The sequence below is a fragment of the Castor canadensis genome, chromosome 6 (assembly GCF_047511655.1).
Source record: "Castor canadensis chromosome 6, mCasCan1.hap1v2, whole genome shotgun sequence".
Classification (NCBI taxonomy): domain Eukaryota; kingdom Metazoa; phylum Chordata; class Mammalia; order Rodentia; family Castoridae; genus Castor; species Castor canadensis.
This window is the reverse complement of record NC_133391.1, coordinates 32403852-32417313: the sequence shown is the minus strand read 5'-3', so window position 1 is coordinate 32417313 and position 13462 is coordinate 32403852. Positions and strand designations below refer to the sequence as shown.

The following is a 13462-nucleotide window of genomic DNA, read 5'->3' as shown; positions in this document are numbered from 1 at the left end:
GTGTTACTCCAAGAATGTATATATAGATCACTGAGGTAGATTAGAGTCTACAAACTGACCCAAACACAAATCATCAATTCATTTTTTACAAAGCGATGAAAGTAATTCAATGGAGGCAAAGAAATTCTTTTCAACAAAGAGTACCAAAAGACAACTTGATATGCACATGGAATAATTGTGAACCTCAAAGCTAACTTAGAACATAAAACTCATGAAAAACATAATGAATTATACTTCACTCAAAATGTAAAACTTATGCTTCTTGAAAGATATTAAGAAAATAAAGACACAAGACAGACTAGGAGAAAAAAACCCACAATACATACATCTAAGAAATGATTTGCATTCAAATTATACAAAGAAATCTTATAATTTTATAATTAGAAGACAGACAAATCCAAATTAAAAAGAAGTGAACAAATATGTACAGACACTTGAAAAAATAAAATAAAAAATGATCAATAATATTATTAGACTTTAAGGGAAATAAAATTAAAATTCACAATGAGGTACCACTATACACTCACCATGAACAAAGTTTAAAACTGACAATATCAAGTGCTGTGAAAGGTGAGGAGAAACAGGAACTCTCATACATTGCTGCTGGGAAAGTAAAATGATGCAATTCCACTGGAAAATAGCCTGGAAGATCCTTAAAAAGTGAAACATGCATTCACCGTAAGACCCAGTAACCAGGGTGTCAATCTAGGTATTTACTGAAAATAAATAACAACACATGTCCACACAGAGCTTCACACAGATTTACATGGCAACTTTATTCATAATAGTGAAAAGTTGGAAATATATCAAATGCTCACTTGTGAATGAACAAAAATTTATGTTATATTTCTATAATACTATTTTATAACAAAAGAATGAACTACTGGTATATGAAAAAACTGGTATATTTTAAAAGCATGCTCAGTAAGAGAAAGCTAGATACAAAATCAAACAAAATGCATGAAATTTCAGAATATGCAAAACTAATTTGTAGTGAAAGAAAGCTTATCACTGCTTTCCTTGGGACAGGGGATGGTGAGAGGCAGACAGAAACATTTACAGGAGATAAAAGTGTCCTCTGTCTAGAAAAAAATGTAATAAATTTCTACACATGACATATACATGTATGCATACATATACACATACATTACATATTCCTTAGACTTTAAATAGGTGCATTTTGTTACATGAACAGTTAACAAAACAGTTCACTTTTAAAATATCAAGGCCAAGAAAAACAGAGAAAGCCTCAAGAACTATTCCAGACCAAAACACATCACAACCAACTACATTACACATAAAGGAAAAATATCATTAAATGACATAGCCATAGGGCTTAGGCAGGGAGTTAGGGAACCTGATGCCTGTCTAAGAACAATGGGTTGGATGGTAATTTTTTAAAAATCACATCCTGGTGCTCTGATATTAACAGAACACTCCTGACACACAGCGGCCCCTGCAGCCTATGGGAAAGGACATTCCCAATCTGACCATCCAAGGCCATAAACTCCCCCACTTGATGCATAAGAGGAGTGAATGGCGCATAGCACAGCCTCCAGGAATTAATGACACATAATGCAGATTTCCAGAAATGACTTTCCTTGTCCCTATACACTAACAAAATCTTAAGGTTTTGTACTCTAGGGACAGCCACACATTCTTGAGCCTGCCCACTCTCCATCATTGAGAGTATACTTACTTTGCTTTGTATTAATAAACCTGCACCTACTTAAGTCATCTCTGTGTCCATCCTTCAATTCTTCCTCAACAAAACCAAGAATGCCATGGCTCCTGATTTAGTGAGTCAGATCTAGTGACAAATTATTACATTATTGAAAAAGTATGAACAAGAATTGCATATTGCATCATAGTGATGTTTCAATATGAAATTTCTTTATTTTTATTATGCAACATGGTTAGTTGGTTCTGTGGATAGTTCAGAAATTAGAGAGAATAATTCCTCAGAGCCACTAAAGAAAAGGAAACTCAGTCTCCAAAACCAAACTCTTCCTCTCTTCATAAGGAACAATGATGTCACCTGATGTACTAATTCAAATTCCATAAGAACATGTTCGTCTTTCAGTCTATTTCTCTCTATTTCCAGTCCTGTAGTCAAAAATATAAATTTGTAAGAAATCACAAAATATTACAGGAAATACTCAAAAATGGCAACATTCTATTTTTACCTTTTCTTCATCTTGCACATTTGAGCACCTACTATCCTGTTGATTCTCATTTCACAGATACAATAGCTTGTTTTAGAGCAACTAATATTTGTTATTCTTGTTGCAGCTAAAAATGCACATTCTCCATGGTCAGAACCCATATTCATGACTTTAGCATCACTATAGACCAGAAAACAAAATGAGCAACTGTTTACTTTTGAAAATTAAAATTATATTCATCATTTTTTTAAAAATTATTGCCTAAATATCATAATGTACCCCACTGCAAAATTAATACACTAATAAAAATGAAAATAAAACTTTATTGCCTAAAATATATCAAATAGCAATATTTAAACCACAAATTCATCACTAAAATATTTACTTTTTTTTTAAAGACTATTGATTAGAATCACGGCCTCTTCATTTCCCATTTTATTCCACACTAGCAATTTGGGTCAGCAGGGGAATTTAATTTGCAATATTACCATGGGATAATGATATGAAAATTCTTATTATTTATGTGAGTTTTTCAGTCAAACTGAGGGGTTAAAATGAAGAAATAAATATCTGTGACACAGATAACAAGGTCTTAAATGGCTATATTTTAAGGGCAAAAAAGAGAGTTAAAGTAAAATCCAAAAGGAGGTTTTGTGATTGACATTTTGGTTTGTTTTCTTTCCAATACAGCCATAGCTGATAGTTATTAGCTAAAACATGATGATTCATTCAATTGCCTGTCAAAGCAAGACTTTGTATTGAAAATAATTTAGCATGCTGAATGAAAATATAAAACTGTCAGATGTTGTGGCACACACTTAGATCACATAAGAAGACCCTATCTCATATATATGTATATATCACAGATATAGACTATATAAATAAATAACAAAACCTTCTTGCAAAACTTCACAAACTTGACAGAATATGATTCCTACTAATGCCAAGGTTTAAGTAAATGTGGAAACCCCAATGGTATGTAAATCAATATAGTTAGGATGAATAATGAATCCATCAAGATGGGTATTCTAAATAGAGAATGCCACAGAAACTATATATGGCTCAGAACTCAAAGTGACATATCTTCAGTAAAACTCACCCTGAAATGGAATTGAACAGTGGAATAAGGCAGGAGAGAAAAAGAATAATCTCAACTAAGAATTCAAAAATCAAAAAGCAAAACTTAAGCAATTTGCATTTACTATATTATTTAAAATATTAAAACTGGCAATGTGAGGAAGGAAGAAATAAGGGGGAATAAATGAAATCAAGTAGTTCATGAAGGAAGCACAGAATTCACATGATAATGTTACCTGTAGTCAATAAGTCAATAATCTATGACACTTGTTAGGTGCAGGTACACTAAGGAAAGCCAACATACATAAATGGAAAAAAAAATAAGAAAGGGCCAAGTCGACAATAACGTCACACAAAATACACAAGAGCACATACTCAATATTCATGAGGTCTTAAGTTCACCTCCCATTGGTGAGACCCCTGTGGCCTCTGCCCACAACACAAATTGAACCCATAGTTGCTCATCATATTAATTGGAAAACTGAAGTTGAATCCAAGCATACTGGCTTCTGCATTCCCAAGTACAGAAAATGTGTGACTTAACCACAAAAACCTTGGGTTATTGGTCTTTTTCATTCAAACCTTAATTCTGGCCCTAAAAACTACACCATCATCAGGGAAGTGTTATGCAGTTGGGAGAGTCAGGGTTCAGGAAGATTGCTTAACCTGGGATTCTGGTGATCCTTTCACCCTCTTGCACCTTACCCTAACTGCAACAACCTGTTCCACCTCTTTCATTTTGCACTGTTCTTTGGGTTCTAGAGATTCAATTCGCTGTGTGATTTGAGCATCTAAATTTGGTCTGTAAGCCCTTTCATTCTCTGGCCACTGGGATAGTTTGCTTGTGAGTATGTATGGTGAATAAAATTATAAAAAGTTATTTTCTTACAGGAGTACTTCCAAAGATTTTCAACCCAGAATAGCAACACTTTCTGGGCCCAAGTTTAGAATTAACAGTTACCAGAGGCTACTCTGACAGCTACTCAGGAAGCAGAGGCGGAACTGTTGGTCGAAGTTCAGAACTTGCAAAACCCTATCTGTGAAACAAACGAAAAGCAAAATGACTGGCAGACTGACTCAAGTGCTGAAGTGCTGGAGCAAAGAGCCTAAGTTCAAAACCTGTTAGTGCAAGAAAAAAAGATGAAGAAAAAAACATGGCCTCAGCTCATAGTGTCCCAAGGCTTCAAATAAAAAGTCAAACTTGAGGAAGCCACCACCTTCATTTCAGATCTCAAATTTCCACAGCAGCTCAAACAGAAAAAAATAAATCTCTAAACACCACAAGGAAAATGACATCAGGAACAAACATAAGCAAAAACAATAGACTCGATCCAGTAAATTTCAAATACTAGGATTTCCAATTATCCAGGATAAAATAAAATTCTAATACTTTTCAAGATATAAAAGATAGCTTGAACAAATAAGTAACTAGCAAGGTTATTTGAAACCACTAAACAGAATTCCTGAAATAAAAATACAATAGTCAATATTACCAAATATTAGATTTACAGCAGATTACAATTAAATGCAAGGCTGGCAGAGTGGCTTGAGCTGTAGAGCACCTGTCTAGCAAGGCTGAGGCTCTGAATTCAAACCCCAGTACAGCCAAAAAATTGAATTAAACTTAAACTTAAGCATTTATATAATACTGCACTTGATGTGGAAGTTATAAACGTATGTATGTATGTTTATAATATATATTCCATTTATAGTTATAAATACTATACAACTAACATAAAAATATGTTAACTATAGGAGTTTCAAATGTATCAGGATATCTGCCAATTATAGATAAGTCATGCTGATCCAATCACTTCACATTACTTAAAAATTTATGATTTGGGGCTGGAGGCCTGATTCATGCAGAAGATCAAAAGCATAGCAGGTGTGGAGCCCTGAGTTCAAACCCCAATACCACAACAAAACAGAATTATGACTTTGTTTCATTTTGTGCACCTTATAAAACATACTTCTGAGCATCATGCTTTAATTAATACTAGTAACTTTGACACTTCTCTTCCTTTTTAAGTATAATTCTTCAAACACAATCTTACTTATTCATCTTGTTCTTACAAATGACCTCCATTTGAAATTAGCAAAGCTGTGTAAAATGAGAGGTTCTTTCTACACAAGATACTTCAAACTCCCACACCAATGTTAATGAATGGATTCCAGAAGCTCACATTCCAGAAGTGCTTTTGTCAATCCATTTCCATTTTCCTTCCCCTCCATCATATGATAATCCAATCCAGTAATGATCTGGATAGACTTGGGATTGAAGGAAATTCTATAAATGAAAGAAAATTTATCTTGTGAGAAAATTTTCATTTGATAGACAAAGAGAATTATAGGTAAAAGGGCTCAGCTGTTCTATGATCAGTAGATGAAATGTGAAAAACCTGAGATTGGTTTCATAAATTATTGAAAGCATGGAAAAATATAAAGATTAAGTATCTGCCAAGAGATTCATTAAAATACTTTTCACACTTTATGAAACTATTCAAATTCATGCTCCAGAAGATTTCTGAAGGATGTGGGAAAATGATGATCACATAGTCTTAAGTGAAAGGAGGAATCTTCAAAAGAAAATATACTTAATAAAAAGAGTGTGTGAATAGGTGTGCGTTGAAGACTTGTGCTGCTAAGAGAAAGATTTCCTGTCTTTCTCTTCAGTACTTGAAGGAGTGAAGGAGAGGGAGAGATATTTGGAAGTATTTACTGTGTCTAAAATGTAACATCAGATTACCTAGCACACAATGCCTGATTAATGACTGTGTATATTTAAAATGTAGGTTTCAATTTAACTTTTTTACTGTATCAAACAGAAAATTATTTCATGAATTGATTCCTTGAACCCATATAGATTGTAAATTTGCATGTAAATTTTGTGACGTTTACTAAAGAAAAATTTGAGGTGTCAGGCTGGCCTATGCAAACACTTCTCTGAAAAACACATTGTGTATATTTGGGAAATTCTCCTTAGTAAAACATTTAAAACACAATTTCAATTTCAATTTGCTACTGTTTTGTTTTTAAAATTCATTTTCAAAGATAGATATCTTTATGTAGTGTGTAAGAATATTGATCAAGTAAATGTTACTTACAGATGCAATTAAATCACCATAAAGCTAGTTGATACAAGTGTCAGCATGTTTACAGTCCTTGCAATTATCTATGTTTTGCAGCTAGGCAGAAAGAAGCTAAGTAATTTTAGCTAATGTCACTGAGCAAATAAGCACTAACAGAGAAGGATTTGATCCAGAAAGTATGGCTTTAGGCTCCTAATCACAACACCTAGAATATGCTGTCTCATAGTTCTTTGCTACCTCTCTTTACAGGGATCAATAACTGTTGTTCAAGCCTGAAAGTAATTAAAGGGTTAAACTTCATCCTAGGAGAGGCAGACTTCTCTGCAGACTCTTTAGAAGGAGAGAAGATTGCAAAGACCCAACCTTCCTCCTTAGTAATAATGGTCATCACATAAGATTGTATGCATTAAACACATAGTAAGTTGCAGAAACATATGCTCCTAGTAGGCAAGAGTCTTCCAGGAGACTCATAAGCACACAGTTTTTGCTCATATAGCTGACAAAACACACACAAACACAAAGTTGGTAGTTTCCTTCTGGAATCCTGCATGTCTTCAGTATTTTGTTGTCCAAGAGTGAGAGAGAGAATCCAAGAGAATAAAAATGAATGTAAGAGCCCATGATACCAGTTCATCGTAGTCATCTATCTTCAAAAGGGATAATCTATGACTTTGGCACATCTGCTTACATCCCTTCCAGTCTTTAAATTCCAAGACAAAATAATAACATTTTATTCCAAGACAGAACCAGTGGTCACAGTGTTTGCCTGCAACATATGAGGAGAATCATTAGATTTTTTGTTTTCTGGTATTGTGTTAGTCAGAGCAATATATATGTCAGCAATCTACAGCTAAAGAAACTCTCACAGCTCTCAATAATAGTGATACATTGAGATTCTAGCATGCCAGGACACCTGCACCCCTATGTTCAATGCAGCATTATTCACAATAGCCAAGACATGGAAATAACTGTAGTATCCACTGATGGATGATGAGTGGGTACAGAAAATGAGGAAAATACATGGGAAGTAATATTATTCAACCTTGAAAAAGAACTAAATGAGCTGAGTGCTGGTAGCTCATACCTGTAATTGAAGTCATCCCAGACAAAAATTTTGCAGGACTATCAAAAAAATACACAACACAAAGCAGAGCTGGTGGAGTGAGTAAGTCATAGATGGTCTGACTAGTGAGCATGAGGCCCTGAGTTCAAACACCAGCTCCGCCAAAAAAAACAGATGCTAACATATGCAACAACATGGATGGACACTGAGAATGTTAACACTAAGTTTGATAAGTTTGTCATATAGTTTATCATTCCATTTAGATGTGGTTTCTAACAGAATGAATCTTATAGCACAGATTTGAATGGTAGTTGTTGGAGGCTTAAAGGTTGGGGAATAAGCAACTATTGCTCAGTGAGTACAGAATTTCAGTTATGTAAGATGTTTAAGTCCTAGCTATCTCCTGTACAGTATGATGCCTACATTATTAAAACTGCACACTAAAAGTTTGTTAATAGGGTAAACCTATGCTAAATGTTATTACCACAAGAGAAACATACGCACTCAAGAAAGCGTTTGAAGACGATTGATTGTCTATTTCCCTGCATGTGGTGATGGTTTCAAAGTGTAAGATGAAAACAACGATTTCATCTTTTGTGAGCAGAGAACACAAGAATGGCCATTGAGTTATAGGAACTATAGGGATTTACAAATCCAAGTATAGCTTTTGAAGGCCCCTGTGCCATGTTTCAAATAAGCAAACCCAAATATCCACTTACATCTAAGAGGTACCATTTAAAATTTGTCAGTTGACTCATATATTACTTGGATTATACATCTGTCTATTAAACTTCAAAGCTCTGGAGAAGGTGAATATGAATTATGTACTTTCTATACAAGAAATAGTATAGAATTTTTATACCTGTTGAAGCCACCATGAAAAGACTAAGGTAGAAAGAAGAAAAATAGAGGAGATGATCCAATTCTGGTTGTATTACATATATACATTGAAGTGTCACAGGAAACTCCCTGTGTTGCTATCTTATACAAACAAACATGTCTTTTTTCTTTCATTTTCAAAATCAGAGAACAAGCAGGTAGAACAGGTCCTGCCTGGTGGTGGGGGTTGGTACCAGTGGAGGCAGGAGGTGGGGAAATGTTGTATGAGGATGAAAATTGCACAAATACTGTGTACACATGTATGTAATTGGAAAAATGAGACCTGTCGAAACTATTCTAGAAATGGGGGAAAGGGTAAAAGGAGAATGATAGAGGGAGTGAATTCAACTATCATATATTTGATGTATTGCAGGAACTTTTGACAATGCCACAATATACCTCCAGCCAACACAACAATAAAAATTGCAGTCTTTTAGTTGAAATACTACATACAAGTTGTATATTCCAGAGATTTTGAAGCAGTCTTATTTTTCTCACAACAACTCTTCTTTTTCATAGCGAATAAGCCCAGCTCCTTTTTTGTATTTTTGAGGCTATCACATTCTAAAGACTTATTTGTCAAAAGTTGTTCCAATAAGCCATTGTTCTCTTGCAGAATGTGACACCTTTGATGAAAGTTTTCTAGACTTTCTTGCTCATGTTTATCTGGAATATAATCAAAACAACAGATATAATTTGTAAAGTGCTCTTGAATTAATACACGAATTTAAGGCAACAGAAGAAGCCTTACTTTGACAAACAGCTCACATCATTAGTATAATTAGTAATTTTACAAGGGGTTAGAAAGTAACCCCTTAATGAACTGACCATATAAATGGAAACATCAAATTTCTTATTACTAGCAACTTCAGTGAAAAATCAATAAACTATCTGAATAAGATTATGATGATAACAGCTCACCTTTTGGTCATTTTTATCAGCATATCATTTATAAATAAAAAACTAAAAATCAGTCATCAACACTTTCAACATCACATATTCTAAGCATGAAATTTTGAAATAAGAAACATGAAGATATCACATAATTATTATTTTAGCAGATAAAATATCTCTAAGAGAAAAGAGAGTATTAGCTAAATATGTAATTTTATATGAATGTAGCATATCAGGGTTTTTTCCTAAAGACGTGTAGGAATTTAAATAAGACGTAAAGCTTAATTTAAACATTATCTAACATCCATGTACAGATTCAGTCTGTTTTTTTCTGATTCACTCTTTTACTAAACCATTTCTCATTATATACATGGAAAAAATCAAAAGAAAGCCATAATTTCTTTTAAACAAGTTTTTCTCAAGGAATGTTTTCCTCAAACTCATAATGACCTTAACTCAGATGGCAGAATATCAATAAATCCTCTGTTATTAGAAAGAATATGACCATGTTTAAGGCCAAGCAAGACAGGTCATCACAGTCCCAGAGTCAATGGAAAAGATAAGTAAAAGAAAACGATATTGTCATATATCCAGGAAAATAAAAGCCTCCAACAAACACCAGAGCCAGCTAAGACAGCCCCTGATTATAGACAGGAAAATGGATGGAGCATGTGAATATATGCACAATTAGTGTCTAACACTATTACTCAGACAAGAGCGATGTATTTCAATTACTCACTTTTTATCATCAACACTGCTATTGTTGTGAACAGAAGTAAACACAGGATCCCAAGAGTCACTGTAATGAGATGCCAAGGCACTGAAAATTCTTAAATACAAAAGGAAGAAAATATTCATCACGGAAAGAACCTGCCCATTACTAACCTTAACCAGAGTATCATTTGAAAGAAGTGGACATTGTCTTTAAAAACTTGACAAAAGTGTCAAAATTGATTCATATTTATAATCTAGGAAATAGAGTTTTAAGATTTTAGACTTCTTTGCTCATTGTAAAAATCCTATGTATAGGAACAGTTCTATGGGATTTCAAACTTTTTTTTCTTATCCTCCCACCCTTTTATTTCTTTAATTAAGCAAGGTCTCACTATGTGACTCACACCAACCTCAAATTCTGATCTTCCACTCTCATTCTCACAGGTATCTGGGGTTATAGGGTGTGCCAGGTCACCCAATTTGATAGGATTTCAAACTACATCCTTTTGAAAAGCATGGAAGGCAATAGGCATGGCACACGTAGGAGGATCCTAGCTGGCATGTGTATACCTCCATGATCACAAAACCAATAAGGAAAAGGAAGAAAAGATAAGTCAATGTTCTTGACAAACTGATAGCCAGTAGTGGATATTTTGAAGCTGCATGTGTCATAGGGATCCATCCTTACAAGAGTTTCTAGAAACCAACTTTCATTTCTTTTTCATTAATTCTGTTTTTCTATGGACAGTGCCATTTATCCTTGTACTATTGAGGTCTTTGGTATCTGAAAGTCATATCTTTATCTCTACATTTGGAGTAAAAGTTTTCAATTTAGAATTGCAGCAATATTTGAAGAATGAAAAGAAATAGAGAATAGAAAAATTAGAATTTCCATTTTTTGACTATTGAGTTTAATTTTTACATATAAAGAAAAATCATTTTTTGAAAAAGAGATGAGGCATGGGTCAAGGGGTAGAGCACCGGTCTAACAAGTGCAAAATCCTTAGTTCAAACCCTAGTAAGCCAATTTAAATTAAAAAAAAAGGAAAAACAAAAGTTATATTCATATCTACCAGGATAAAACCTTAAAAAGGCATAACTAAAAAGACACGAGTCCTTCACCAAGAATTACCCTTGTGATTTGAACCTTTTTGCTGCTTCACTGCCATTAATGTTTGGTAAATATCTGAGATCCCTAACATATCTTTGGTTTGAATAAGGGCCTTGTTTTTAACACACACTTTTCATTTTTCTAAGATTTAGTTCTCTAGAAAATTCAGTATTTCTTCAGGTTCTATTTTTTGTCTACTTTTAAAGGCCTCACAAATCCTTCTTGACAAGATTTCCATAAAAACTCTTTAATGTTTCTCAAATTTAAAAGAATTTATTCACTCATTTCACCATTCTCAAAAACATAAAACATTCTAATACTCTACTAGAGTAGAAAGAACTCTACTTTTTCATCATATTTAAAAGTTTAGCAATGCATAAGAAACAGGTGACTTTACATTCTTAAAACTTTTACCTTTTCCATCAGATTTTCTACGATTTTTAGTAGCATCAGCCCTTAATCTAGTCTGTGACTCTGGAGAAGACTGAAGAAATCTCAGGGTTGAATATGTCACCTCCTGATCACTCATCTTTAGAGTAAGAAGAGAAATATGTTTTGCACTAAAATCTTGCCTTAAAATGATTTTGATGTAAAGAAAAAAATAAAATGTCCACCTATAACAACTTACCAAGATTTGAAAGGTGTGTGTGTGTGTGTGTGTGTGTGTGTGTGGTGGTTGTTGGGTGTCTATGAATACCTTCAAATTTCTAAAGCATGTAAACTTAGCCTGATTTATGTAATAAATGAAAAAATTTCAACATTTCTGTTCAAGTCATTTGTACTTCTAGTGATCACTACCATCATTATTAGAAAATATGAAAAAACTTTTTAAAACTTCCAGGAGATTATTGGCCTAGTCACACAGCCAAGTTTGTGTTCAATATATACTTATATATAAAAACATAAATATATATAATGTTAAGCAAAATCAGTATCATCTTGAATCACTGGAACGGTCTTTTAAACTATCAATTCAAATAACAAAATTCAAAACTTTCTGACAGATATATCTTTGCTCTTTAAAAATTTATACATGTTATGCATACACATATGTATAAAGCTTGTTACATTCTTTTCAATTATACATGATTTTAATAGTGTTTCCCAAAGTGTATTCCCAACACCACTTGTATTTTTGGAGGTTATTATTCAGATTGATTATCATTTTAGATTCTAGTTCCCAATACAAGATGTGATAAATAAAACACTCTCCCTTTGGAGCCCAAATGCCTATACTTTATTTCTAAATGATTTCATGTACATGAAAATTTTATAAATAATCTTCTAATGTTTAATGATATCCGAGGAGCCTATGTGAAAATAAAATTTGTCAATATGTATTCATTAGTTAAAGTCCATAAAGGATTCAACCTAGTGATGGATATTAATAGAGAAAGAAAATATTAAATATTAAATACATAAAATTTACCTTGTTTCCCACACTGAGCGGTATGAAAAAATGATAGAAAAAGAAAATCTGGGAAAATCACGCATGCAATTGTGTTCATTTCTACCTTTTGATCTTGCAAATTTTTTAAACAATTGTTCATTTTCACTAATTTCCTAAGAAATATATTCTTTCTTATTATACAATCCTTCAAGATGGATAAGAAAATATGCAAAACATTTGCCCCAACTAAAAAGTAATTAACTCCCACAAATACCTTTTCTTTTTTTTTTTTTTTGATAATGAAAGCAAAAATCATAGCATGCTAAGAAAAAGAAAATACCTTTTCATGGATGCTGAATTATAATTTTCACATCTTTCAGAATTAATGCAATGCTAATACAGTCAATAAAGAATGCTTTACTATCAGTGCCTTTCTCATGAACTTTCTTATGAACTGTCATATCTCTGCATCAAGTAGGATAATGTGGTACAAAGGTCTGAGGGAATAAACGCAGGTATTACCTGTATCTGAGCCATGCAATGATGCAGGGGGAGGAACTTATCCACAAATGAGGGATACGCTGGTTTTTCCAGTCCTGGATCCCTTAGAGGCTGGAAGACAGAAGACAGAAGTGAATTGTCTCTGAAAGATACTCCAACTCAAAATTTCTGTCTCTCGTCTTGACCAAAGTGAAGAGAGGAAACTGTGTAATGAAAGCTGATGTCGACCAGAAAGAAAAAATTGTCATGAGCTGTGTATTTCTCCATTTGAACTAACCACTTGTTACTCTTTGCAAAATGTCATACTATGTCAGTACTCAAAGTCAGTTCCTGAAAAGATAAAAGAAAACATCTTGAAGAAAAGATGAGCATTTGAAAACTTGTAAGCATAAATATATAAATTTATAAAGAGAAATGTTATCACTAAATTCTTTAGCTCTTAAATAACAGTCTTCACAAAGGAAATTTCTCATTAGGTTTTGTAAAAATATTTTTTGATTTGTTACTTCAAAGCTTTCATATTTCCACTATAAAGATTTTGATATATACTCTTTCAGTTTTTTATCTGTACATTTTATT

The 13462-nt window shown here is 33.2% G+C and overlaps 1 protein-coding gene across 1 annotated transcript; it reads right to left on the bottom strand.

Annotated features, from left to right (window-relative positions):
- Positions 1 to 406: 406 nt before the first annotated feature.
- Positions 407 to 13099, bottom strand: LOC109684837 (killer cell lectin-like receptor 3). The gene is made up of 8 exons (XM_074076055.1): positions 12905 to 13099; positions 11407 to 11521; positions 9907 to 9996; positions 8727 to 8939; positions 6958 to 7097; positions 5426 to 5529; positions 2187 to 2345; positions 407 to 2106 (listed from the first exon to the last, which is right to left on the bottom strand). Exons 1-8 carry the CDS (start codon positions 12917 to 12919, stop codon positions 2085 to 2087), a joined length of 858 nt encoding a protein of 285 aa, XP_073932156.1. The 5' UTR covers positions 12920 to 13099; the 3' UTR covers positions 407 to 2084.
- Positions 13100 to 13462: the final 363 nt, after the last annotated feature.

What these genes read in the sequence shown, in the direction of transcription:
- LOC109684837 (XM_074076055.1), bottom strand. An exon ending in TAGAAAATCTGATGGAAAAG is followed by an intron (nt 9,997 to 11,406) that starts GTAAAAGTTTTA and finishes TTTGTATTTAAG; the next exon opens with AATTTTCAGTGCCTTGGCAT. An exon ending in ATCTCTGGAATATACAACTT is followed by an intron (nt 7,098 to 8,726) that starts GTATGTAGTATT and finishes CATATGTTGCAG; the next exon opens with GCAAACACTGTGACCACTGG.